Source organism: Marmota flaviventris, chromosome 9, assembly GCF_047511675.1.
Source record: "Marmota flaviventris isolate mMarFla1 chromosome 9, mMarFla1.hap1, whole genome shotgun sequence".
NCBI lineage: Eukaryota > Metazoa > Chordata > Mammalia > Rodentia > Sciuridae > Marmota > Marmota flaviventris.
This window is the reverse complement of record NC_092506.1, coordinates 7,519,646-7,547,128: the sequence shown is the minus strand read 5'-3', so window position 1 is coordinate 7,547,128 and position 27,483 is coordinate 7,519,646. Positions and strand designations below refer to the sequence as shown.

The 27,483-nt window shown below is 48.8% G+C and overlaps 3 protein-coding genes across 3 annotated transcripts; 2 read left to right on the top strand and 1 right to left on the bottom strand.

Annotated features, from left to right (window-relative positions):
* Window positions 1–5,195: 5,195 nt before the first annotated feature.
* Vps51 (VPS51 subunit of GARP complex) lies at window positions 5,196–21,511 on the top strand. Its single transcript, XM_027944046.2, has 10 exons — window positions 5,196–5,503; window positions 5,957–6,086; window positions 17,363–17,509; window positions 17,590–17,809; window positions 17,970–18,687; window positions 19,091–19,306; window positions 19,489–19,707; window positions 20,071–20,192; window positions 20,282–20,369; window positions 21,118–21,511. The coding sequence occupies exons 1-10, from the start codon at window positions 5,279–5,281 to the stop codon at window positions 21,376–21,378; spliced, it is 2,346 nt and encodes a 781-aa protein (XP_027799847.1). The 5' UTR covers window positions 5,196–5,278; the 3' UTR covers window positions 21,379–21,511.
* A 100-nt stretch (window positions 21,512–21,611) lies between these two features.
* Window positions 21,612–25,997, top strand: Tm7sf2 (transmembrane 7 superfamily member 2). The gene is made up of 10 exons (XM_027944047.3): window positions 21,612–21,863; window positions 22,182–22,378; window positions 22,469–22,523; window positions 22,857–23,051; window positions 23,130–23,233; window positions 24,558–24,677; window positions 24,763–24,931; window positions 25,161–25,241; window positions 25,324–25,446; window positions 25,664–25,997. The coding sequence occupies exons 1-10, from the start codon at window positions 21,812–21,814 to the stop codon at window positions 25,822–25,824; spliced, it is 1,257 nt and encodes a 418-aa protein (XP_027799848.2). The 5' UTR covers window positions 21,612–21,811; the 3' UTR covers window positions 25,825–25,997.
* A 149-nt stretch (window positions 25,998–26,146) lies between these two features.
* Window positions 26,147–27,438, bottom strand: Znhit2 (zinc finger HIT-type containing 2). The gene has a single exon (XM_027944048.3). It carries the CDS (start codon window positions 27,347–27,349, stop codon window positions 26,192–26,194), a length of 1,158 nt encoding a protein of 385 aa, XP_027799849.2. The 5' UTR covers window positions 27,350–27,438; the 3' UTR covers window positions 26,147–26,191.
* Between the last annotated feature and the right edge of the window lie 45 nt (window positions 27,439–27,483).

Here is a 27,483-nt window from a genome sequence, read left to right as displayed (position 1 = left end):
TGAGGACCTAGGGCTCTCCATCTGGAATAGCAGTGGGATTCCAGAACTAGGAGGACACTGGGGGGGACAAAATTCTGGAACGCAGGCTGATTCCAGCAAATACCAGAGTGTTTCATGGATGGCTGGGGTTGCTCTGAGGTGGGGAGGCATGGGCAAGAGATGCAGAGCAGTGGGGCCCTTGTGCTGGTAAAGGGACAGCACCTGCCACGGTTCCACCCCAACTCCACTGTGTGCATCTCCACAGATGCAGGTAGCGCGTGTGCGTTCTGCAGACGAATGACCAGGCACAGCAGAGTTAAAGGGCATGCCCCAGGTCTGTGGCAAGTTTTAGGCAAATGAGATTAGGACCCAGATGTGTAGCTGGAAGCATCCTTGGTGAGGGGACCTAGGCTGGATTGCAGGTTCTAGGTATTTGCCCCACTTCCTGTTGGGGTGGAAGAGAAGGGACAAAACATCCTCCATTGCTGTCCAGGATAGCTCAGAGCAGGTGGCTCTTCCACTTTTTCTCATGTTCCTGCAGGACCAACGCTGACCAGCTTTCCCCTCCATATTTGGATGCTCAGCATCTCCCTCATTTCCAGAGTCCCACAGAGCGCTGGGGCTGGCGGCATCAGGCCTTTTTTATTCTCAAGTCTGAGTCAGGGATTGTTTTCCTCAAACTTGCATAGCCATTGAGCCACACTGAGTCTGTTCTGGAACTCAGATCCCATCCTCCTTGAGACAGAGCAGGGAGGGGCAGACGCAAGCCCAGAAAAAACAATTTCCTTCACGCAGGTGAGAGGTGAGAATTCCACTGCTGTCAACAAAACAAACCAGAAAAGCTGTGAAAAATGGTATGGAGGGATATAAAAGCTCCCAGGGTTTGAAGTAGGAGAGGGAGTAACTCATGTCCACCATGCCAGCCTGCTGTCTCCTGCCCAGCTGCCTGCCCAGAAAGTTAAGTTCTAGATCAGACCAAGACCTGAAGTCTCCCACCTCCACGCAGTAGGATTGGAACCTACAGCCGTCATCCATGCTTGCTCTCTCCTCCCCATCTGCCGTCAATCACAGCAGTTCCTCAGACCCCTGACCTAACCATGTGGCTATGTCATTTTTTTTTTTTTTTTGCAATGCTGGGGACCAAATCCAGGACCTTGAGCATGTTAAGCCAAGTGCTGAACTGAGCCACACCCCAGCCTGCTAGAGTTTGAATATATGGTTTGACCCCTGAATTCATGCCAGAGTTTAATCCCCTAAATCTCATATTAATGGTATTAAGAGGGCAGCAGCTTTAGCAGGCTTTGGTGTTCAGAGGAGAGGCTTTGGGGGAAGCAACTAGATTATGTCATTAGGGTAGAACCCCTTTGATTGAATCCTGGTGGTTTTATATCAAGAAAAGAGACCACACAGATAAACACGTGATGTGGTTCAGTCTGCGGGAAGGAGGCTTGCCAGAAGCACTGTCATGTTCGGACTTCCAGCATCCAAAATAAATCTCTTTTTACAAAGTAGCCTGCTTCAGGCATTTCATTCTAGTAACAAATTTAAAGCACATCAAAAGGGTGATGTCCCAATGCACATCCGTGGTCCCATTGTTCAGATAGGTATTTGCACCCAAATTCTCATTTGAGTATAAGTGAACTTCAATACATTGAAATTCCTAACTCGATGCTATTTTAGATGGAGCCCAAGCAATATATTAATATATATTCTAAAATATTTTAGTTGTAGAGAGAAACAATATATTTTATGTGTTTTTATGTGGTGGTGAGGATTGAACCCATTGCCTCACCTGTGCTAGGCAAACACTCTTCCACTGAGCTACAACCCCAGCCCATGACTATGTTCTTATAGAAGATTAGCATATCTACAGGCATAAAGTGGATGTTAGCAGTTTCCCTCCTGTACCCTGATCCTATAGAAGTGACCTCTTTGCCAGTTTGAAAAGTCAGCATCTTTTGGAACTTCATATATCTAAATATACACATATATACATTATTATTTTCTGGTACCAGGTATTGAACCTGGCTCGGGGCCACTTAACCACTGAGCCACATCCCCAGCCCTTTTTAGTTTTTATTTTGAGACAGAGTCTTGCTAAATTGTTTAGTGCCTCACTGAGTTGCTGAGGCTGGCTTTGAACTTGCCATCCTCCTGACTCAGCCTTCCAGGTCACTGGGTTACAGGTGTGTGCCACCATGCCCAGCTATACATGCGTAATTTAAAAAAAAAATCTTAACATTCTTCCAACTACTTAAAAGGCTGAGGCAGGAGGATCACTTCAACATGAGTTCAAGAAAAGCCTGGGCATCATGGTGAGACCCTTTCATAAGACAAATAAACTATTCATGAGAAAATCATACCATATGTACTATCAAAACAAAATCTTCAAAGAGATAAAAACATGACATCTAAACATAAAATTAATATGTAAAAAAGATTTATTAACTCATCAACAAAGGGAGTCCCCTTAGTAAGATGGTAAATCACCTTGGTGATCTGGATATAGACAGGTAGTTAAGGAAGAATATTAAAATATGATTACTGGAGGCAGGCCCAATGGTGCACACCTGTAATCCCTGAAATTTGGGAGGCTGAGGCAGGCAGATCATAAGTTCCAAGGCCAGAGTCAGCAACTTAGACTATCTCAAAAAGAAATGGGATGGGGCCAGGCACAGTGGCACATGCCTGTAATCCCAGTGGCTCAGGCGGCTGAAGCAGGAGGATCATGAGTTCAAAGCCAGCCTCAGCAAAAGCGAGGTTGCTAAGCAACTCAGTGAGACCCTGTCTCTAAATAAAATACAAATAGGGCTGAGGATGTGGCTCAGTGGCTGAGTCTCCTGAGTTCAATCCCTGGTACCAAAAATAAAATAAAATATGATACTGAGTTAGATACAAAACTGGTTCATGTCCTAAAGGACAATAAAAATTATTACCTTTTAGACTTACTTTTCTACTAGATATAAATGTTTTCCCTCTCTCCTGGGCAATGCCTATTTGTCCCTTGAGAGTCTGAACTCCATAGTAAATACCAAAATCAAACAACTATATATTCCTACAAGTAATTGCATAATCCTCAGATGGGCTTGTGAAATAGTGCCCCACTATAACATCGAAATTAAATGCTGTACCCTTGGTCTGCCAATTTGACAACATTCTGCCACTTTTTTAAAAAGTTTATAGACTTCTTGGAGTGGACCTAAATTTGTGGTGGAGGGTTGCTGGGACAAAGCTAAATCTTTATACTCTTTATTTTTTTATTTTTATTTTTTAAAGAGAGATATAGAACTTTTTAATATTTAATTTTTAGTTTTCGGCAGGCACAACATCTTTATGTGGTGCTGAGGATCGAACTCGGCGCCCTGCGCTTGCCAGGCAAGCGCACTACCTCTTGAGCCACATCCCCAGCCCTTTATATTCTTTATTGATAAGATTATAGATTATAGCTTCAAAGGCTGAAATCTAATGTTTTTATTTATTTTTTCATTAAAAAAATTAGGTACCAGGAATTGAACTCAGGGGTGTTTTACCACTGAGCCACATCCCCATCGCTTTTTTATTTTGAGACAGGGTCTTGCTAAGTTGCTTAGGGTCTTGCTAAATTGCTTCAGCTGGCCTCAAACTTGCAATCCTCTTGCCTCAGCCTCTGAGTCACGGGGATTACAAGTATGTGCCACCACTCCCAGCTCCAATACACCTGGCTTAATATGTTTTTTAAAACAGTCTCTGAACATCCCCTTGGTTCAGAGGTTGACAAATGTCTTTTTCTGTCAAAGACCAGATAGTAGATGCTTTTGGTTTTGTGGACTATAAGGTTTCTGGGGCAAGTGTTTGAGTCTGCTATTGTAACTCAAAAGAAGTCATAGACAATATATAAACAAATGAATATGGCTGTATTCCAGTAAAACTGTACTTTGGACACTGAAGTATGAATTTTGTGTAATTTTCAAAAGTCATGAAATGTTATTTTTCAACCATTTAAAAATGTAGGGTTGGGGTTGTGGCTCAGTGGCAGAGCGCTTGCTTAGCATGTGTGAGGCCCTGGGTTTGATTTTCAGCACCACATATAAATAAATTAATAAAATAAAGGTTCATCAACATCTAAAAAAATATATTTTAAAAAATGTAAAAATAAAACAGGCAGGCCTGTGGCATATGCTTGTAATGGAAGCAACAGGCTGAGGCAGGAGGATCACAGGTTCATATCCAGTCTCAGCAATTAGCAAGGGCCCAAGCAACTTGGCAAGACCTTGTCTTAAACTGTCTTAAAAATTAATTAATTAAAAGGGCTGGGAATGTGGCTCAGTGGTTTAGAGCCCCTGGATTCAATCCCCCAGTACCAAAAAAAAAAAAAAGTAAAAACATTGTAGTTCATAGGGTCTATGAAAATAAGTCGTGCTCTGTTTTGGTCTGCAGGACCCTTGGCAAAGAAAAATTAAATAAATAGTTTTTTCCATCCATTCCATCCAGCCCCCACTAGACCATCGTAAGTAATGTTTCAAGGGCTACGCGCATGAACAAAGTCTTTCTTTTCTTCCATTCCCACTCTGTGCGTTCCAATTGAATTTCAAGTCATTCCCCTCTCGTGTGCCTCAGCTGTCGTTAGCTGCACCTTTTTCCAAGGCAGAAACCTGGAATTATCCTCCCTTCCTTCCCAACCCTCCAGTGGCACATCCCTTCAGTCATTTAACGTCTGCGGGGTCTGTTTTAAGCATGAGAGAATAGGGGTTCTCAAATGTGTGTAATGTGCGTGCCAGCACTTCTTGGGGACTTTAAAAAGAGGGTAGGTCTAGAAGAGCTTTTTTTTTTTTTTTTTTTTTTTAAATCGCACCACGGGTACTTCTAAAGACAGTTCTGATGCATCACAGGACCGGGCCTGGAAAATCACTGTGCTCTATGCCCCTGTGGGTTAGGGTACAGGCTTTAGTCCTCGCAGCCCGCTAGTGGGGTATGTCCCCAATTTTAGGTGAACAAATTCCAGTGCTCGTCCAGTCCATCGGTGCACATATTCCCTGTGTCTCTTGCCTGCAGGGATGAAGGACTGGGGAGTCATGACCCGGCCCTCTTTCCGAGAGAGCAGCAAGCCAAGGCAGTTCCCAACTAGGGGAACTCAGGGCTCTCCCGGAACCATCATCACTCGTGGAGGACCGGTGTGGGGGAACACTAGTCTCGAAGGACCTAGAGCTGCAGGGGGACATTTCACCTGAAGGACTGCCTCGTTTCAACAACAACTTTATGGCTGCCGGAAGTACTTCTCGTTCCCTTTCCAGCTTCACGCCCGTGGGCTGCAGTGAGAGCGATGGCGGCGGCAGCCACCGGGCCTGGCCCGGGGTCTGGACCTGGAGACTCCCCGGAAGGGCCCGAGGCGGAGGCTCCGGAGCGGCGGCGGAAGGCGCACGGGATGCTGAAGCTTTACTACGGACTCTCGGAGGGGGAGGCGGCGGGGCGCCCCGCCGGGCCGGACCCTCTGGACCCGACTGATCTCAATGGGGCACACTTCGACCCGGAAGTTTATCTGGACAAGGTGTGTGTGTAGTGGTGGGTCCAGGCTCCCCATGTATCAGACCCCCAGAACATGCCTCCGACTTCGTTGCAGGGGTGACAGGAGCAAGGGTCATAAGAGGAGAACGACCCCGCCAGGCAGTAGAGGTTCTGCTGGAGCGTGAGAGCGTGGGCAGGTTGGGACTGGCCTCAGGTGGTGCTGGGGTCTGAGGTCTTCAGGCTGCTGTTCCCATAGGGCCCGGGTAGGGGGCGTGGCCCAGGTTCTGACAGGCACAGGGCTGTACCTAGGCTGAGTCTGACAAGCCCCAAACCGGGTCTAACCCAGTAATCTCTGAGGCAGGCCACTGTAGGCTCCATATATGGGATTCGTGACAGGGTGGGATCAGAGTTTTCTTGCACAGAAAGCCTACCAGTTGGGCAAGTTGGGGGACATGAATGCCCCCTGACCTGAACACTAACCACCCTACTTCTCTAGTTGCGTAGAGAGTGCCCCCTGGCCCAGCTGATGGACAGTGAGACCGACATGGTGCGGCAGATCCGGGCTCTAGACAGCGACATGCAGACCCTGGTTTATGAAAACTACAACAAGTTCATCTCAGCCACAGGTGATCCCCACTGGGACACATGAGTCTAACATCTCTCATTCCTCCTGTGTTGGGAGAAAAGTAGGGATTTAGAGGGAGGAGACCCAGATTTCAGTCCTGCTTGACATTAATATACTATCACCTCCCTCCCTCTGGTCCTTTGTGGTCAGACTACGGTGGAGGTAATAGCTGCTCCAGAAGGGTTGTTTTAATACCAAAGAGGAGAAATGATGAAATGACATTTTTAAATGAATTTACATAAATCATTTAAAAAGACTTCCTAACACCAAGGAAGTCTCAGTAAAGTTGCTTTTTGTTTGTTTGTTTTTAATTAGTGGTAACTTTTGTCTCTGGTCCAGACCTACTTCAAGGTAGATGGCCTTATTCTTCCCTTCCTTTCTTCTTATTCCCCTTCCTCCTACCCTCCTTCTCTAATTAAACAAGGAGAGAAAAATTATGACATTAGAGACACAAAGATCATATAAGGTTTTTTAATTTATTTTGCCAAGAGCTATTTTGCACATTGGGGCTCTAACAGTGAATCCACCTGACAAAGCTTCTGCCTTTTGTAGCCCACATTCTACTTGGAAAGACAGACAATAAGTAAACACACACGTAAAGGTGGTAGTAAGTGCTTAAAAAAATTGAGTAAGAAGAAAAGAATATATGTAGGGTCTCCTTTAGTGAGGGTGAGTATGGGAAAGCCACTTTGAGGTGTGTCGTTTGAGCAGGGCCTTGAGAGACAGAGCCAGCCATGGGGTGGTGGGACTGGGGCAGGAGCACAGAGGTCAAGAAAAGAGAGCACATCTGGAGCATCCAGACGCAGCAGGGGAGAGTGGTGAGCTTAGGTAGGCTAGAGGGTTAGTAGGGATCAGGTTAGGGAAGGACCTGGGTGGTTGTGAGGAGTCTGCTTTTTACAGTGAGATGGAAGAACAGAAGAACGGTTGGTTTGGCTTATGTCTTAAAAGGGCCCTTCTGTCCACTTTGTTAAAAATGGACTAGAGAGGGGATAGGGTTGCAGCTCAGTGGTAGAGCGTTTGCCTAATATGTGTGAGGCACTGGGTTTGATCCTCAGCACCACATACAAAAATAAGTAAAGTAAAACTTTATTTATAAAAAAAAAAAGGACTAGAGGGCTGGGGTTGTGGCTCAGTATTTGCCTAGCATGTGGGAGGTACTAGGTTTGATCCTCAGTACCACATAAAAATAAATAAAATAAAGGTATTATATCCATTTACAACTAAAAGAAAAAAAAAATATATATATATATTAAATGGACTAGAGCCAGACACAGTGACATACCTGTAATCCCAGCAGCTTGGAATATTGAGGCAGGATGATCAATGTGCCAGTCTCAGCAATTTAGACCCTGTTTCAAAATAAAAATTAAAAAGGGCTGGAGATGTGGCTCAGTGGTGAAGTGCTCAGTGGTGGGTTCAATTCCCAGAACCAAAAAGAAAGTGGACTATAGAGTTGGGTATGGTAGCACACTCCTATAATCCCAGCAACTTGGGAGGCTGAGGCAGGAGGATTGCAAGTTTGAGGCCAGCTTCAGTAACTTAGCAAGACCCTGTCTCTAAAAATAAAGGGGGCTGGGGATGTAGTTCAGTGGTAAAATGCCCCTGGGTTCAAACCCCAGTACCCCCCCCCCCAAAAAAAAAAAATGAAAGGAAGTGAGGGTGGCAGAGACCATAGGTGGCTATTGAAGCAGTCATGCTGATGACATGGACCAGGGTGGCAATATGGTAAAGTAGAATGATTCAAGATATTTTTGAAGGTCAACCTTAAGGCATTTATTGATTGAATCATGTGATACATGAGAGAAAGAGAATTAAAGGTGCTGGAGGTGTGGGCCCTGAGTCCCTGGGAAGAATGGTAATGCTTCTTATTTTGAAGGAGTAAGTTGCAGTGAGAGCAAAATTCAAGAGTTCAGTTTTGGCCCTGTCAAGTTATGATGCCTATTAGAGGAAGAGTCCGGCATTCAAGGTGTATGGAACAAGATGAGGGATCGCCTTGGAGGGAATGTAGAGAGAGGAGAGATCTGAGAATTGAGCCCAAGGGTATCTGACAGTCAAAGTCAGGAGGACAAGGAAGATCCCACAGAAGGAGTGAGCAGTTGGAGAGGTTTGAGGCCAGCCAGAAGCATGGTTGTCTTTGAACTAAATGAAGAAAACATTCCAAAAAATGGAACTAACAAACTTAGTCGAGCACCCAGAGAGCAAGGCAACATGGAGTACTTGTTGACTAGGCAGGGACTTGCAGGAGGAGAGCTGAGAGGCTCTGGAGCAGTGCACAGGTGCAGGGGCTGCCCTCGGCTAAGGACAGGTGCTCATCTACTAGGCTGGGCTGTAGCTCAGGAGTGGAGCACTTGCCTGGCAGGCAGTTCCCCAGCACTGCCCGGGGGCGGGGGGCGGGGGGCGGTGGTGTGGTGGCACCAAGCACTTACCTACAGTAGCAGAAGGGGAAGAAGAATGTGGGCAGAGCCAGGCAGGTGCTAGATGTGGTAGAGCTTAACTAGAGACCTTCCAGAACATATCAGGGATTTTCCTTTATCCAAAGAGTGCTGAGGCAATGTGTTTAGACAGATGAATCATGTGGTGAGATTTGTGTTTTGAAAAGGTCCCTCCAGCTGCACTGGGAGGAACAGATGGAGAGGTGGCAGGAGCGAGGCCTTTTCTGTAGTTCAGGCTAGAAATTCTGGTAACTTGCACCAGCATGATGGTGATGGGCAGGATGAGAGGCATTTGGGGGCAATATTGACAGCCCAAGGAGCTTCGACTGTAAAGATTACCTCCAGGTTTCAGCTTAAGCACTAGGTGGTGGATAGAGCAGCAAGGTGATTTATTTATTTATGTTTTTGTTGCTGTAGATGGACACAGTATCTTTATTTGTTTTTATGTGGTGCTGAGGATCGAACCCAGTGCCTCACACAGGTGAGGCATTCCAGAGAGAGACAGATGGTAAATGAAGAAGTTAAGATCATTTCACCTTGACAAGCTCTCTGGAGAAAATAAAACAGGATAACTTCTTAGAGGGTAGATGTAGTGACTGATTTATAAAAGGTGGTAGAGAAAGGCTTTTCTGAGATGGGGACAGTTAAAGCGAGTGATGGAATTCCTCCAGGAGGATGTGGGGGCAGAATGACTCCAACTGACAGAACAGCCTAGGCAAAGGCCCTGGAAACTCTCCCAATGCAGCAGGGACAGCAGTGGAGAGAGCTGGACCTGACTGTGGACCACGGGATGGCAAACTTTTTATGAAAAGGACCATAGCACATGGCTTTCTGGGCCATCTGTTGTGTTGCCTCTGTTCAACTCTGCAACTGACACCTGAAATAGCCATACAGGTGATATGTGAATGAACGAGGGTGGCTGTGTTCCATCGCAGCCTCATTTGCGTAAGCAGGTAGTGAGATTCTGGAGTGATGTGAGCAAAAATGCTGGAGCAAATGCATTGATCTCTCTTTCCTCCATTAGAAAGCAATGAAAAGGACTGGGGTCGTGGCTCAGTGATAGAGTGAGCGCTTGCTTCACACATGTGAGGCACTGGGTTTAATCCTCAGCACCACATAAAAATAAGTAAATAAAATAAAGATATTGTGTCCATCTATAACTGCAAAATATTTTTTAAAAAGCAATGAAAATATCCACAGTAGTCTGAAACAACTTCTTTAGAACTGTAGAAATTAACCAAGGTTTTCAGTAATATAGGGAAAAAGAAAAATGGCTGAATTTTGGTAAGAATAGTGAACACTGTGACTTTTTTTTTTTTTAGTACTGGGGATTGAACCCAGGGTGCTTAACCACTGAGCCACATCCCCACCCTTTTCTTATATTTTATTTAGAGACAGGGTCTCTCTTAGTTGCTTAGAGCCTCATTAAGTTGCTGAGGCTGACTTTGAATTCACTATCCTCTGCCCTCAGCCTCCAGAGCCACTGGGATTACAGGTGTGTGCCACGGTGCCCAGCCCTAGGACATTTTAACTTGCTTTAGCCCCACTGCTTGCTCTCCAACTCAGCTACGGCCTTGAAAAATAATAGCTCATATTTCTGGTCCTGGATGGAAGACAACAGAGATGGAGCCCTTTCAAGACCTCATACTCAACAAATTGTCATTACTTGATCTGTCTGGTGGTTTCTTTTTTTTTTTTTTTTTTTTCCTTTCTTCTTTTCGAGATGGGTCTCACTATATTACCCATCCTGGTCTTCAGCTCATGAGCTCAAGTGCTGCTCCTACCTCAGCATCCCAAGTGCTGGGACCATAATTATGCCCTGGCCTGGCTGTCTGGGGGTTTCTTGAAGGACTTCACTCTGTAGCTTTATCAGTATTTGACTTAGAGGTTGCCTAGGGCTGGAGGCCTCTCAAGGAGGAGCTTTTCAGAACAATTATAGATAAGTAATGTGATTGCCCAAGTTGATGGATAATAGTCAGGCTAGCTAATAATCTAACCAAAAAGTCTAAAAGGAAAAGCTCAGGAATTGGATGTCCATATCTCAGGAAGGCCACACACTTTTGCTGGGTTGTACCCATACTCAGGAAAGGCCTTAGAATGCCCTAAGCTCTCCCCTCTGGCTTATCTGGAATCTCTGTACTAACAGGAAGTGGAGGCTAAGGCCAAGTTGTAACCAACTGACTGGCTGCATGTTTAAGATCCCCAACATGCACACACACGGCCAGGGAGATTTATGGGTTCCAGGCATTTAAGGAGTTTTTAGTTTAATTATTAGCTGACCACTAAGCTAACCGAGTGAAGATATCAGTAACCATACACATCTAAGAAACAGACTTTGTGGAATTTATTCAGAAACTAATTAGATCAGGTTTAGTAACTCAGAATAATCACTAAACAAAAACAGCAACTATAGCAAGCAGCAACAATAAATCCTGAGTAGGGAGGAGAATCTGATTCACTGAGTTGTCATATTATTTTAAATGTCTCTTTTCAACAAAAATTTATGAGACACTCAGAGACAAGAAAATATGGCCTGTTGCAGTAAAATCAATAATAAAAACTGTCTCTGATGAAACCTAAACATTTATTTACTACTAGACTTAAATCTGGTGTTTTAAGTATATTCAAAGAGCAGAGGAAAGTGATGTCTAAAGACATAAAGAAAAAGATGTGCTGATGCATGCCTCTAATCCCAGCAACTTGGGAGGCCAAGGCAGGAGGATCAAAAGTTCAAGGCCAGCCTCAGCAACTTGGTGAGACCCTCTCTCAAAATAAAAAATAAAAAGTGCTGGGGAGGTGGCTCCGTGTATAGCTCCCCTTGGTTCAATCCCTGGTGCCAATAAATAAATAAATAGATAAATAAATTTTAAAAAAGAACTAAAGGAAGATGTGAAAATGATATTGTTTTTAAAAAGAACCAGGTAGAAATGATGTAGTATAATAAATATAATGAAAATTTAATTTATAAAAATGGCTAAACTAATTAGGACAAATTTTTAAAAAGGAAAAAAGTTGGGCTGGAGTTGTGGCTCAATGGTGAAGTGCTTGTCTCCCATTCATGGGGCACTGGGTCAATCCTCAGCACCACATAAAAAAATAAAGGTGTCCGGCTGGGGTGGTGGCTCAGAGGTAGAGTGCTCACCTACCATGTGTGAGGCACTGGGTTCGATCCTCAGCACCACATAGAGTAAAATAAAGACATTGTTCACCTATAACTAAAAAGTAAATATTAAAAAAAAAGATGTTGTGCCCATCTACAACTAAAAACAAAACAAAACAAAAGTCTTTAAAAAAGCAAAGAAATGGCTCAACAGCAGATTTGAACAAGGAGAAGAATCAGCAAAACTTGAATATATGTCAGCTGAGATTATCCAATCTGAAGGATAAAAAGTAAAAATGATAAAATTGAATAGAATCTCAGAGATCTGAGGGACATTATCTGGTGTGCCAACATGTGTACACTAGAAGTGTCAGATGGAGAGGAGAGAAGAGAAGAATATATGAATAAACAATAGCAGAGATTTTGAATGAAAAACATTTATCTGTGTGTCCAAGAAACAAAACAAACTACAAGTAGAATACATGTTAAAATATTGATGCCTGGACACATTGTAGTCCAAAGACAGAGAAATTAGCTCCCGGCACAGTGATGCATGCCTGTAATCCCTGCGGCTCAGGAGGCTGAGGCAGGAGGATCCTGAGTTCAAAGCCAGCCTCAGCAAAGGTGAGGCGCTAAGCAGCTCAGTGAGATCCTATTTCTAAATAAAATACAGAATAGGGCTTGGATTGTGTCTCAGTGGTCAAGTGCCCCTGAATTCAACCAGTAACACCACCAAACCCCCCAAAAAGAGAAATTAGAAAGTGTGTCAAGAGAGAAGCATTCTCTCATGCAGGAGGGATCATCAGTAAGGTCAACACCTGGGGCTGGGGATTTAATTCAGTGCTAGTGCTTGCCTAGCCTGAGGCCCAGAATTCAATCCCCAGGTCTGCAAAAAAAAAACCAGAGATCAACAGCTGATTTCTTAGAAGCCAGGAAGTTGGAAGGCATGACATTATAAAGTGCTGGAAGGAAGACAAATGCCAGCCAAGAATTCTATACTCAGTAATAAAACTATCCTGAAAAAAAAGAAGGAAAGCTGAGTGGGATGATATGCTCCCATAGTCCCAGCTACACAGGATGTTGAAGGACCCAGGAGTTTGAATCCATCCTGGAAAGAGAGAAATTGACAAGAGGATTATAAAAATTAATAAGGAAATGTGAGAGACTCAAAATAGCCCAAATGGTCTTGCAAAAGAACAAACTCACACCAGTTTCAAAACTTACTTCAATCTAATTAACTAAGAAGATATAATACTGGCATAGTTTTGCCATCTAGATCAATTGAATAGAACTGAGTCCAGAAACAAACACATCTTTGATCAATGGACTTTTAACAAAGATGCCAAGATCATTCAATTTGAAGAACAGGTTTTTTCAACACGTGGTGCTAAGACAGCAAATGTCCACATACGGAAGAATGAAGTTGCATCCCTATTTCACATCACATAAAATTAATTAACTCAACATGGATCATAGACTTTAATGTAAGAGCTAACAATATAAAACTCTTAGAAGAAAAAGAAAGATGCAAATCTTCATGACCTTGGATTGTGCAAGGGTTTCTTAGATATGACACCAAAAGCACAAATAAGTAAAGGAAAAAATAGATAAATTGAACTTCTCAGAATTATCTTGCATTTCAGGTGACACTATTGAAGAAATAAAAGGACTCCTTACAGAATGGAAGAAAATATTTGGAAATTACATATCTAATAAGAGTATAGTACCCAGAATTATAATATAAAGAACTTTTATAACTCAGGGATAAAAAGACAAGTAGTCCTATTTGAAAATGGGCAAAAGATCTAAATGGATGTTTTTACAAAGAAAACATACAAATGACCAATAAGCACATGTAAAGATGCTCAGCTTCATTAGTAATTAGGGAAGTTCAAACAAGATACCACTACACACCACGATGGTGGTAATCCCAAAGTGGAAAATAACAAGTGTTGGTGAGGATGTGGAGGATGGAACCATCATAATTACGAGTAAAAACAGTTTAACCATTCCTGAAAAGATAAACCCAGAGTTACCATGTGACCCAGCAGTTCTACTCCTAGAAATATGCTGAAGAGAATTGAAAACAAATGTTCACATCAAAATATGGGTGCAGCCCAGTGTGATGGCACATATATGAAATCCTAGCTTTCCAGGAGGCTGAGGCAGGAGGATTGTAAGCTCTAGGTCAGCCTGGTCAGCTTTGCAAGACCCCATCTTAAAAGGGCTGGGGATGTAGCTCAGCGGTACAGTGCGCCTGGGTTCAATCCCCAGTACTGAGAAAAATGAAAAAGTTCTTTCAGCAGGGTGTGGTGGTATACCCCTGTCATCCCAGCTACTCTAGAGGCTGAGGCAGGAAGATCACAAAATTGAGGCCAGCTTGTGCGATTTAGTGAGACACTTTTCTCAAGAAGAGCTCAGGATGTAGCTCAGTAGTAGAGTGCTTGCCTAGCATGTGCCAGCTCCTGGATTCCATGCACAGTATTCTGGTGAGGAGGTGATGCTGACTGGCAGTGGCAATTATGGTCATTCTTACTGTTTCCTTTGTTTTGTTTTTGTGATGCTAGCTGTCAATCTCAGGACCTTGCCCATGTTGAACAGGTGCACCATCACTGATCCATACCTCAGTCCTGTCTGTAATATTTTGGGAGATGCTCCTAGAACTGCCTCATTGAACATGATGCTGAATTTGGAGGTTAGGAAAATATTCAGCCATTAATATCTTACTGAGTTTTTTTTTTAATGGACACAATATTTTTTTTTAGGAGAGAGAGAAGATAGAGAGAATTTTTTAATATCTATTTTTTAGTTATTGGCGGACACAGCATCTTTGTTTGTACGTGGTGCTGAGGATCGAACCCGGGCCGCACGCATGCCAGGCGAGCGCACTACCGCTTGAGCCACATCCCCAGCCCGACACAATATCTTTATTTATTTATTTTTATGTGGTACTGAGGATCAAACCCAGTGCCTCACAAATGCTCTACCACTGAGTTACAGCCCCAGCCCCTCTTACTGAGTTTTAAAAACTCAGTAATAGATGTTGAATTGTCTCATTTATTTGTTTGTTTGTTTGTTTATTGATACAGGGGATTTAACTCAAAGGCACTTGGCCACATCCCCAGCCCTATTTTGTATTTTATTTAGACAGAGTCTCACTGAGTTGCTTAGTACCTTGCTTTTGCTGAGACTAGCTTTGAACTTGCAATCCTCCTGTCTCAGCCTCCCAAGCTGCTGGGATTACAGGCGTATGCTGTCGTGCCCAGCTGTCTTATTTATGGATATGGTGAATTTAAAAAGGTTTTTTAAAGGGGAGAGAAAATACAGTGAATTATTATTAAAAGATCCTCTGATATTGAACCATGTTTACATTCATGAAATAAAAACATTTGAACATATTTTATCAGTTATTCTTTTAATAAATTGCTGAATTCCATTTTCTAATTTACCCACGCATCTCTATTTAATTCATCTTTGCATCTCCATTCATAAGAGAGATGAATGTGTTGTTTCTTTTTTGTCTACACTCTGTGGGGTTTTCATATCAGAGTTTGTGCTACCAAGTTCAAGTGGAAGCTTCTCTCCCTGCTGGGATGAGCGGCATTTGCGCACATCCTCTGGGGCTGGGTCCTATCTCCAGAGGATAGGGATGTCTTTCCTTAGCAACATTCTGATTTTGTTTTGTTTTGTTTTCTGGAACCCATTTTGGTAAATTCTATTTTTGTAGCAAGTTATCCTTTTTTTAATATTTATTTTTTAGTTATAGGTGGACACAATGTCTTTATTTTACTTTATGTGGGGCTGAGGATGGAACCCAGTGCCTCATGCATGCTAGGAGAGTGCTGTACCTCTGAGCCACAACCCCAGCCCAGCAAGTTATCCATTTTATCCTTAGAATATAACCCTTATGAATTAATTCAGTGTTTCATTTTGTTATCTTCTACATACATTGCAATTTCAGTTGACTTGCTGATGGAGTGAATGTGAGGTGAAGGAAAAATAGGACTCAAAGATGACATGTTGGAAATAGCCAGGAGCCAAGATGGAAGAGACAGAGGCAGCTTTAGGGAACATGAGGAGTTTTGTTTTGGACATATCCATATTGAGGTGTTACAGGGTCCTTCTGCAGGGCTGTGGTCAGAACCAGGGGCAGAACTGTTTTCACGCAGCTGCAGCAAGAGACTGCATAAGGTGCTCAGGGAGCGGGAGAGCAGAAGGCATGGACTGTGTGTAGGTGTGCGTTCATTCTGCAGATTTGAAGGGAGTTGACATTTGCTTTTATTTTCTTCATGAAGTATGAAGCAGGGTCTCCAGTAGAGAGTTTCAGAGCATGAGCTTGGCACAGTGGCACACACCTGTAATTCAAGTGACACAGAATGCTGAGACAGGAGGATGGCAAATTCAAAGCCAGCTGCAGCAACTTAGTAAGGCCCTAAGCAACTCAGTGAGACCCTGTCTCAAAATAAAAAATGAAAAGGGCTGGGGATGTGGCTTAGTGGTAAAAGCACCCCTGGGTTCAATCCCCATTAGGGAGAGGGAGAGAGGGAATTGGAGGCTGAGGACTGAAGAGAAAATGCTACTTTGGAAAATGGAAAAACAGACCCACTAGATCACTTGGGAAGATGGCTAGGTAGCATGGAGTGCTACTTTGGGACATCAGGCAATAACATTTCAAGGGAGAACAGCTGGAGTGATTTTGTGACCCATCTTTGGCTGTTTAGGTATGAGATGTAAGTGGCTAGCTGGGCTTAACCTGCACTAGTCATAGAAGGAGGGGACAGGAGAGGTCAGGGGCTGGCAAACACAGTGATGCTGATGGAGGATTCAAATGATCAGAGAGGCATTAGGAATAGTGATCAAGAGCCAGGGATGTTTGGTGGGTGGACAGGTTGGTGATGGAATTACAGCTGAGATTTTTGGAGAGGCATTTCCTGAAGATGGCTAGGAGGTGTGGACCAGATGAGGCACAGGCAGGAAGAGGTGACTGAGGAGACTGGTGAACAGTCAGTGTTCAGAGGCTTGTCCATGTCGCTGATATCCACAAAGAAGTAGCAGGAGGGAATCAAGAGGGAAGAGTGATCGGGAACTGAGAGGAGTGGCAGGGGATGGCAACAAGGGTGGGTATTATACATGATCTTCAAAACAGTGGGGTTTTGAGGAGAGGTGGGGTAGAAATGATCTAGAAGCATTAAGGGCCAGACCCTGAGGTACCTTGGTTGTAAAAAGGAACAGCTTCCTTAGGCAGGTTTCTTTGAGGACAAAAGGGAAGGACCCTTCAAATAAGATAGACCATGTTCCAGAAGGTGAGTGAAAGGGTTGTGGGACAGGCAGTTTAGGAAGGTGAACAAATATTTATTATTTCCCCTGCATGGGCATAGAGGATGCCCCTGTGAACTAGCAGACAGGTCCCTGCCTTTGCAGAACTTGTTGTGTTTTAATGCTGCTTCAGCCAGTACTAAGTGTCTTGAGTTCTCCTTGAGATCTAGACACCTTCTGAAGGCAGAGATCCCTCTGCTTCTCCCCTGGACAAAGAGCCAAGGGTACAGAGCAGCTATGTGTGTGCAAATGCCTGCTGCTCTAACATAATCACCCCCTCTCCATGCTGTGACCAAGCCCTTGGCAACCCTTTCACGCTGAGTCATGGGTGTGTGTGAGAGCCCTTGTTCCAGGTCTCAAGCTGAGAGCTGCACCTGCCCTCCCCCCCAGTCATCTCCTTTTCCCTCTTCTGGGCCCTTGCTCTACCAGACACCATCCGGAAGATGAAGAACGATTTCCGTAAGATGGAGGACGAGATGGACCGTCTGGCCACCAACATGGCGGTGATCACCGACTTCAGTGCACGCATCAGCGCGACGCTGCAGGACCGCCACGAGCGCATCACTAAGCTGGCAGGTGGGTTCCATCCCTAGGAGGCCCTGCAGAAGGCAGCCCTCTGCTGTGGGGCTAACATGTTCTCCCGGTTGGCCCCCCAGGTGTGCATGCGCTCCTGCGAAAGCTGCAGTTCCTCTTCGAGCTGCCCTCGCGCCTCACCAAGTGTGTGGAGCTGGGCGCCTACGGGCAGGCGGTGCGCTACCAGGGCCGCGCGCGGGCCGTGCTGCAGCAATACCAGCACCTGCCCTCCTTCCGTGCCATCCAGGACGACTGTCAGGTCATCACGGCCCGCCTAGCTCAGCAGCTGCGGCAGCGCTTCAGGTGTGGTCCCTGGCCCTAGCCTTGCCCACCAGCCAGGGCGGAGTACACACCTCCCAGGCCCTTGTGGGCTGTGCCCTGCCTACTGCCTTGCCTCCCTGACTCCTGCCCACCCTGCTGGCCGCCCTAGGTCTGCCTCTCACTGCCATCTCCCTCCCCACAGGGAGGGTGGCTCAGGCGCCCCTGAGCAGGCCGAGTGTGTGGAGTTGTTGCTGGCCCTGGGCGAGCCTGCCGAGGAACTGTGCGAAGAGTTCCTGGCGCATGCTCGTGGGAGGCTTGAAGAGGAGCTGAGCAGCCTGGAGAGCGAGCTGGGGCCCTCTCCTCCTGCCCCTGATGTGTTAGAGTTCACTGACCGAGGCGGCAGTGGCTTCGTGGGCGGCCTCTGCCAGGTGGCAGCAGCCTATCAGGAGCTGTTTGCAGCCCAAGGCCCCGCGGGTGCCGAGAAGCTGGCAGCCTTCGCACGGGAGCTGGGCGGCAGATACTTTGCTCTGGTGGAGCGGCGACTGGCACAGGAACAGGGTGGTGGTGACAATTCGCTGCTGGTGCGAGCGCTGGATCGCTTCCATCGGCGCCTCCGGGCTCCTGGGGCCCTACTGGCTGCTGCAGGGCTCGCTGAGGCTGCCACTGAGATTGTGGAGCGAGTGGCCCGAGAGCGCCTGGGCCATCATCTACAGGGCCTGCGGGCAGCCTTCCTGGGCTGCTTGACGGATGTGCGCCAAGCCCTTGCTGCTCCTCGCCTGGCTGGGAAGGAAGGCCCCAGCCTAGCCGACTTGCTGGCCAATGTGGCCAGCTCCATCTTGAGCCACATCAAGGCCTCTCTGGCAGCTGTGCACCTCTTCACTGCCAAGGAGGTGTCCTTCTCCAACAAGCCCTATTTCCGGGTACGGTCTGCCCAGGGGCTTTTAGTTATTTGTTCTGCTAATTGGCTCTCCAATGCCCTTTTACTAGTACATACTTACCAGTGATTGGGGAACTGAGGACTAGTTACCACGGCTCACACAGTCTTTGCCCCTAGAGGGCACTCTAGATGCGCTGTCAGGTTCTCCAGGATGGGGGGGGGGGGGACTCTGAGAGCACCTGCAGCCAAGCTATAGCAGAGGAAAGTGCCAGCCAGTGTCCCTAGTGCTGCCACTGCCACACACACACACAGACCAAGCAGAGAAGCTGCTCCTGGGTACTTGAGATGCAAGATGAAGCTGTCCCTTGGAGAGGGGCCAGGGCAGAGGGTGGGACAGCCCCTGTCTAGAAGAAAGGACTGTCTATCTGGGCCCTTCTTCCTCCCAGGGTGAGTTCTGCAGCCAGGGTGTCCGAGAAGGCCTCATCGTGGGCTTCATCCGCTCCATGTGCCAGACAGCTCAGAGCTTCTGTGACAGCCCAGGAGAGAAGGGAGGTGCCACCCCCCCTGCCTTGCTTCTGCTACTTTCCCGCCTCTGCCTGGACTATGAGACAGCCACTATCTCCTACATTCTCACTCTCACTGATGAGCAGTTTCTGGTGCAGGTGAAATTTGGGCTCATGGCAGGGGGCAGAGGGTGGTGGTTCTGGGAACATAGGAGGCTGGGCAGTCCCTGGTGGCCAGACCCAACCTCTACCCTACTTTGGCTGTGTCTAACTCTTAATTGGAAGTGGCCCCTGAACGGTCACCAAGTACCCACTGCCTCTGTCCTCTGCCTCTGGCTCAGGACCAGTCTCCAGTGACACCTGTCAGCACACTGTGTGCAGAGGCCAGGGAGACAGCGCGGCGACTGCTGACCCACTATGTGAAGGTTCAGGGCCTGGTCATATCACAGATGCTACGCAAGAGTGTGGAGACCCGGGACTGGCTTACTACACTGGAGCCTCGGAATGTGCGCGCTGTCATGAAGCGGGTTGTGGAGGACACAACAGCTATTGACGTGCAGGTGCTGCCCTCGGCTGACTGCTGTAGCCCTGACACAGACTGGGGGTATTGGGAACAGCACTCTAAGGATCAAGACAAAAGGGCCAGGCAATGCCTGTATTCATGTTCTTATTCCTGAGCCTTGGGAGTGTAGTAGCATCACCACCCCCATTTTACCTACAGGGCAGCAGAGGCCTAGGGTCACCCAGGAAATTGGGGCAGGGCTATGCTGAATATTGGGTCTCAGACTGACTTTTATGTCCTGCTTTGCCCCACTCCACTGATTCTATAAATGGTGACTCGGTACCCTGTGATTCTTGTAACAAATGAGTAAGTATCAGGCATCCTCTGCTGAGGCTCCTTGTGGTACCTCTTTCACCACCAGGTGGGGCTCCTATATGAAGAGGGTGTTCGCAAGGCCCAGAGTAGCGACTCCAGCAAGAGGACCTTCTCGGTGTACAGCAGCTCTCGGCAGCAGGGCCGCTATGCACCTAGCTACACACCCAGGTCTGGCTGGTAGGGGTGCCTCAGGGAAATGCATGAAAGAGGACCGTGTGCTGGGCGGGTTGTGATTCCTTGTCTCATTCCTCATGCAGTGCTCCAATGGACACCAACCTCTTGAGCAATATCCAGAAGCTGTTCTCTGAGCGTATTGATGTGTTCAGCCCTGTGGAGTTCAACAAGGTCTGAAGTCCCATGTGACCCAGACTCCAGGGGAACTGGGGAAGCTTGGCTGGAGCAGCTCTGCACCAGCCCAGGAAGCCCTAGGACCTGGTCTATGCCCAACAGTCTCTATTTCTAGGGCTGTTTCCAGGTAGTTCAGAGCACCACCACCATCACTTCATAGCTCAAGCCTGGATGCTGATCTAGAAGCCTCTGCCTTTGTCTCCACAGTAGTTCTGGGTCCTCAGGGTTTCCTAGTCACACCTTGGCTTTTGCCCAACTCCAGTCCAAGTTCAGGGATATTTTTTCCCTCATTTAGTAATGTCTTTCCTTACCCCATGTTAATACTGGCCCCTATCTCTGCCTCTGATTGCTGGGTCCTGCCTTCCCTTTCCCTTTAGATACCCTGTGATTCTTGTAACAAATGAGTAGGTATAGGGTATCCTCTGCTGAGGCTCCTTGTGGTACCTACGTACCTGCCAGGGCTGGAGGTGTGTGGAGCCCGCGAGCGCTGCTGCTGTTACCTCTATAGCAGAGGTACCAGGTACCATGTCCCTGGAACTCTCTGCCCGGGACCTCCTGTCTTATGCCATTTGCTGGCACCTCATGTTGTTGATAGACCTTTATTTATATGAGGTGCTGAGAATCGGATCCAGTACCTCACAGGTGCCAGGCAAGTGCGCTACCACTGAGCCACAGCCACAGCCCCCTGGCCCCTCTTCTTAACACCTACAGTCACTCAGCTGCCTCCCTATGTCCCTGCCTGCAGGTGTCGGTGTTGACAGGGATCATTAAGATCAGTCTGAAGACGCTGCTGGAATGTGTGAGGCTGCGCACCTTTGGGCGCTTCGGGCTGCAGCAGGTGCAGGTGGACTGCCACTTCCTGCAGCTCTATTTATGGCGCTTTGTGGCGGATGAGGAGCTTGTGCACCTGCTCCTGGATGAAGTGGTGGCCTCAGCTGCCTTGCGCTGTCCGGACCCAGTGCCTATGGAGCCCAGTGTTGTGGAGGTCATCTGCGAGCGCGGCTAGGCTCATCTGATGAGCACACAGGGCCGCCGTGGTGCCCATCTGGTCAATGCCATGGTCTGACCTTCTGGTGCGGCAGACCTTCCCTGGGTCAGGACGGGTGTCAGGACCAGCTTAATAAACCTGTTTCCTCCTAGGTCTCTTAGTGCGTGCGGGAACCTGCAAGGGGTGGGGTTTGGGGGTTGAGGCTTCTGAGGCGCCAGCGCAGGATCCGCCCCCGAGCGCCAATTGGCTGGTGTTCTGGGCCCAGGATGAGCAGGGGGCGTGTCCACTTAAAGACCTCGGGACAAGAGCTGCCGCAGCCCCAGCTCTGTGTGGAGGCAGGTGCAGCGTGTCGCAACCTCCTGGTGGCCAAGCCTTTCTCCTCGGGGACAGGGCGGGCTGCGTTTCCTTGACCGACTTTTGTGAGCCCCCACCCCTGGGTGCAGCGGAAACCATGGCTTCTCTTCAGGGCCCCCGAGCCCCACTGGAATTCGGGGGGCCCCTGGGTAATGAGGCTGAGCGGGGCTGGGCTGGAGGGATGAACTAGGAACAGGACGAGGCAGGATCTGAGGGTGGCAGTTTTGGGGGTACCCAGAAAAAAAAGGGAAGGAGTTGGCAGGGAGAGCCAGGAGGGGCACTTCTGGGGGCAGGGCGCTGGGGATTTGTGGAGAACTGAGATTTGGGGGAGGAGGGTCTTCTAGGGAAAGGGATCCAGAGACAGCGGGAGCTCGAGGACTGACAATCGGATTCGGAGACGACGGTGGTAGCCTGTGGGTTCGGGAGAAATGGGGAGCGGACATCCGAAGTTGTGGCCCCCTCCCTAGGCGCTGCGGCGCTGCTGCTGCTGCTACCCGCCACAATGTTCCACCTGCTACTGGTGGCCCGCTCAGGCCCGGCGCGCCTACTAGGCCCACCTCCGTACCTGCCAGGGCTGGAGGTGCTGTGGAGCCCGCGAGCGCTGCTGCTGTTACTCACCTGGCTCGGCCTGCAGGCGGCGTTCTACCTGCTGCCGGCGCTCAAGGTGTGAGCTCTGTTCCAATGCTTTGGGGAGGCGGGAGGAAGGAGGGCAAGAAGGCCCCACAACCCTTATCAGATTGCCCTGTACCCGCAGGTGGCCGAGGGGCAAGAATTGAAGGACAAGAGTCGTCTGTGCTACCCCATTAATGGTGCCTGGAGGACTGGCCCTTGCACTGGACTTGGTGGGAGTGGGGTTCAATATCTAGCCAGACGGTCCATGGAGATTAGCTCCCATATGTACCTCTCTTATGCCAAGGAGACTCCAAGGGAGTCTCCCCACGCCCCTTATCCCCGCTCCTTTACTTCATTTGCAGCTACTCTATGCACCAGGGCAGTAGCTGAGGTGGCTCTCTGAAGGCTAAGGTGGTAGCCTAATGGCTTAAGCAGGGTCTGTGACCTCCCTGACCTTGCTTTGGTGCATGTGTATGTTGGGAGGGGCGGTGGTGATGCCCAGCCCCAGGACTTACTCTGTTGTGATTCAGGCTTCCAGGCTCTGGTGCTGACAGCCCTATTGGTGGGGCTGGGGGTGTCCGTTGGGCTGCCCCTGGGTGCGCTCCCGGAAATGCTTCTGCCCTTGGCATTTGCAGCCACCATCACCACCTTCATCTTCAGCTTCCTTCTCTATATGAAGGCTCAGGTGGCCCCTGCCTCAGCCCTGGCACCTGGGGGAAACTCAGGTGAGAGGGGTCCCAGTGGGGTGGAAATGCGGCAGATGGGGACACTTGTTTGTACTTTCACTCTCTGTTATTCTCTAGGCAATTTCATCTATGACTTTTTCCTGGGACGGGAGCTCAACCCTCGCATTTGTTCCTTTGACTTCAAGTATTTCTGTGAACTGCGACCCGGTCTCATCGGCTGGGTATGCTGGGCTTTATGGGGCTGGCCTCAGGCCAGGGGAAGGCAGGGCCCCAACAGTGCAGGACAAAAATCATTGTCATTCCCTCCTCCCTGTTGATCTATTGTGTCCTCAACATTGCTCTACTGCTGGAAGACAAGAGAGAGAGAAAGTCACAGGAGAGGAAAGAAAAGAAAACATAAAGCCTTCATCCTAGTGGGAAAGAGAGACCCAAACCAGTAAAATATATATAGTGAACTGGTGTAGTGCAATAGTGGGGCATTGCCTAACACCTGCCACACCGTGGATTCCATCCCCAGCATCACAACATACAAACACACCACACACACAAACACACACACAATGAAAGAAAACCAAGCAGGAAGAGTTAAGAGAGCTCATGCAGTTTTAAATACAGCAATCAAGTGCAAAATCTATTTTGAGGACAGTGATGATCACATGTTTTTGATGATCAAGGCAGTACAGAATCTAGAACTGATCACTGGGTTTAGCAGCCTACCTGTCCGTCACTGTTGGCCTTGACAACATTCCATCTCTGTCCTAGAGTTATGATCACCCATGCTGGACGTTGGCCAAGAGTACCAAAGGAACTCTTGGGAAAGGTCCCTCATGTAAACTTAGAAGTGACCTCACCCTGAGGGCAGGAGTGTGATGTGTTCACCATGGATCTGTTTTATTTTCCCCCAATCTTTTATTTTTTGAGATGGGAGGTCTGATTGTGTAGCCCAGGGTGGTGTCAAACCAAAGATCCTCCTGCATCTGCCTTCTAAGTAGTAAGACTACAGGCATGCACCACTGACCTGGCCCCCTGTGGATCCGGAGCAGGTCCTGCTCACAGACACTTCAGCCTCTAAGGCTATTTGCTTACTTGTGAAATTGGATCAAATTAAAACTTTCTCCCAAGATTATTGTGAGAATGAGAAAGGTAAGCTTAATGCTAGCACTTAGCTCAGCTCTGCCCAAATGAGGGTGCTCAGCATGGACTGGATCCTAGCTAACTGCTAGTACTGCACACATTATGTCAAGTCCTCACACTGCACCCGAGTCAGGTCCCTATCTCTATTCCCCACATGGTGGTGGGAAAGTGGGTTTTGGGAAAGGTAACAACCTGCCCAAGTGGCAAAGCTCAGATTCAAAAGCAGGAGTTTGAACTCTGGAGCCATAGTCACAGTCTGTCTACCTGAGCACAGGGCCTGGATCCACTTAACAAGGGGCTAAAGAGTGACTTGACAGTGACAGGTGAAAAAAGGGGAGAGGCTGGCACTTCCCCACCCAGGTGCTGCCACTTGGCCACCCAAGCAATGGCCTTGTCCCCCACTATCCCCAGGTCTTCATCAACCTGGCCCTGCTGGTGCAGGAGGCAGAGCAGCGGGGGAGTCCTTCACTTGCCATGTGGCTAGTCAATGCTTTCCAGCTACTGTATGTGGGTGATGCCCTCTGGCATGAGGTGAGGCTGCACTGGGCAGGGGAGGCTGGGGAGAGTCCCTGTGGACATAGGACTAAGACAGTGTACCTGGATCCTGTCCCTATAGGAGGCTATCCTCACCACCATGGACATCACACATGATGGATTTGGCTTCATGCTGGCTTTTGGGGACCTGGCCTGGGTACCCTTCACCTACAGCCTGCAGGCCCAGTTCCTGTTGTACCACCCACAGCCCCTGGGGTTGCCCATGGCTGCAGTCATCTGTCTCATCAATGGTCAGTCAGGAAGGGCAGCAAGCTGGGCCCATCATTTCCCTTCCCTCTTTCTTTCCTTCACACTTTGTTCAGTATTCAGTAGGTAGGTGCGAAGCTCGGGTGATTATCTAAAGCTGGGGCTGGGTTCTGGATATCCAGGCAGTCAGCTATAGACATGCCAGTAGATACTAAAAATCAGGCAGAAGACCACGGCCCTCAACCTTGACTATCTGCTCATACTCTCCCCCAGCTATTGGTTACTACATATTCCGTGGGGCCAATTCCCAGAAAAACACTTTCCGAAAGAATCCTTCAGATCCCAGTGTGTCTGGTAAGTTGGGTCTCTTGGGGGCCATAGATGAGGTGGAGCACGACTTTCTGGGATTCTCTACCTCACTCTCTGTGTTTCCCAGGCCTTGAGACCATTCCTACTGCCACCGGGCGGCAGCTGCTGGTATCTGGATGGTGGGGTATGGTCCGTCATCCCAACTATCTCGGAGACCTCATCATGGCTCTGGCCTGGTCCTTGCCTTGTGGTGAGTGCCCTGGGTGGATATGAGCAGTAGCATGGTGATCACAGGATGCCTATGATCAGCTACTAGGGATGGACCCAGTGTGTGGTGTGTGGCTGGGGCAAACCCCATTGCCAGGTTGGGTTGCCTTTCCCTGCTGAGCCTTGATGCTCTGTGAGCCAGTAGGCATGGAAATCTCTGTGAACTGCTGTCTGAGTGGTCACAGAGCACTTCTGTACAGGGGTGTCCCACCTGCTACCCTACTTCTACGTCCTCTACTTCACTGCACTGTTGGTGCACCGGGAGGCCCGGGATGAGCGGCAGTGCCTGCAGAAGTACGGCCGGGCTTGGCACGAGTACTGTCAGCGGGTACCTTACCGCATCTTGCCCTACATCTACTGAAGCAGCTTCACTGGCCACCAGACCACCATGATAGGAATCTGGACACAACTGGGCCCTGAGCTCACCCAGGAAGGGATGACCAGCCTCTGAGAAAAGGTCATTTGGAACAAGATGAAGCCGGTGCCCCCAAATGGAGACATTTTTCTCCCGTTGTATAAATGTCTGGAACCCTTGGTGTGTTTTGCTCCCATTCTGGGACCAGTGTGTTTATACCCAGAGTTGGGTGAGCTCTGACTAGGAGGAAGCTGAGAGGCAGTTTGTGAACACAAGTCTGGGCTAGATAGGATAACAGCTGTCACTCAGAAATGGGCACTGTACACAGTTGGGCAGACCAGGCACAGCTTTATTAATAACAAGGGTCCCCAGATCAGCCAGGGAGCTCCTCAATGAGAGTCCTCGGTGCAGGTGGCACAGGGCCTCCCCAAAGGCGCTCTAGCTCCCCAGTGAGGGCTGCCACCTCCTCTGCTGCCACCGTGTGGGCTTGGTGGGCCCTGGTGCAGTCTAAAGCCAATGGTGTTAGGACAGCCTCATTTTCATTGGTCCAGGCCAGCAGAAATTGGCACTTCTTCTGGGCCCGGTAGAGGCGATCTCGCTCTTCTCTAGCCACGGCCTGTTTCCTGGCCCTGCCCAGAGTCTGCACTAGATGCCCCAATGCAGCCAGCGTGTAGCCTTTCTGGTTGGCGGGACCCTCACCCAGCAGGATGCGGGCGGCCTCTTGCATAGCACCCCGTGTACCCAGGGGCCCTGGTGGGTGCTCGCTGGTTTCTAGCACGCTGGTTGCAGCCAGCAGGGCTTCCTCCGCAGAAGCAAAGACTTGCTGGGCGCCCAGGGCTCCAGAAACTCCCAGCAGCGTGGCACAGAAGTCGGAGAGCAGCTCTTCGTCCCCGCCATGATAAAGGGCTAGAGTGTGCGCATAGGCGAACAGCACGTTGGGGAGCTGGAAACGCACGAGCGGCGAGGCTGGGCAGCGACTCAGGCTAGCCAGCGCAGGGATGTGGGTGGGCACTGAGGGCCTGCAGGCCCTGGGGGCGTCTCCAGGAACTGGCTCCGTGGGGGCGGGTTCTAGCTCCGCAGGTTCACTGCTGGGGACACCATCTAACTCCTCCAGAAGCCGCGGCCCGGCCCCACGGTCCCACCACCACGGCCGCCACGGAGGCAGCAGCTTCCCGGCCTCGCCGCGGCTCAGCAACCGCTCGAAGGCCGCCTTCTCCGCGGGTGCCAACTCTTCCCAGAGTCTGGAAAGGCCGCCGGGTGCCGGGCCAGTGCTCAGGACTGCCTCTTCGGGGTTGTCCTCTGTCTCGCGTTGCTGGCGCAGCCGGCGTAGAGCACATGCTAGGCGGCTAGGTGAGGCGCTGCGGCCGCGGAGCTCTCTCAGCACCTGGTCACGGTAGAAGTCTTCGGCGCAGGCACCATGCGCCCGATAGCAGCGCAGCGAACAGTAGGGCACATTACAGCGTGGACAGGTGTAGCGCGCTGGCTGGGCCTCCCCGCCTGGGCAGAAACCGCACAGCCCGCCCGGCTCCATGGCAACTAGAGCAGCTAGCTAACAGCGAACACGAGCACCCAAGCGCAGCCACTTCCGGCGCATCTTCAGTTACTTCCGCCTCTTTGACAGGCCGAGGGAGCTTTCGGTTCGGCAAAGCTCGGAGGCTTCTCGGC

What these genes read in the sequence shown, in the direction of transcription:
- Tm7sf2 (XM_027944047.3), top strand. Translation starts at nt 21,812, where the DNA reads ATGGCTTCTCTTCAGGGCCCCCGAGCCCCACTGGAATTCGGGGGGCCC. An exon ending in ACCTGCTGCCGGCGCTCAAG is followed by an intron (nt 22,379 to 22,468) that starts GTGTGAGCTCTG and finishes CTGTACCCGCAG; the next exon opens with GTGGCCGAGGGGCAAGAATT. An exon ending in TTCAGATCCCAGTGTGTCTG is followed by an intron (nt 25,242 to 25,323) that starts GTAAGTTGGGTC and finishes TGTGTTTCCCAG; the next exon opens with GCCTTGAGACCATTCCTACT.
- Vps51 (XM_027944046.2), top strand. Translation starts at nt 5,279, where the DNA reads ATGGCGGCGGCAGCCACCGGGCCTGGCCCGGGGTCTGGACCTGGAGAC. An exon ending in CAGCTGCGGCAGCGCTTCAG is followed by an intron (nt 17,810 to 17,969) that starts GTGTGGTCCCTG and finishes CCCTCCCCACAG; the next exon opens with GGAGGGTGGCTCAGGCGCCC. An exon ending in CCAACAAGCCCTATTTCCGG is followed by an intron (nt 18,688 to 19,090) that starts GTACGGTCTGCC and finishes TCTTCCTCCCAG; the next exon opens with GGTGAGTTCTGCAGCCAGGG.
- Znhit2 (XM_027944048.3), bottom strand. Translation starts at nt 27,349, where the DNA reads ATGGAGCCGGGCGGGCTGTGCGGTTTCTGCCCAGGCGGGGAGGCCCAG.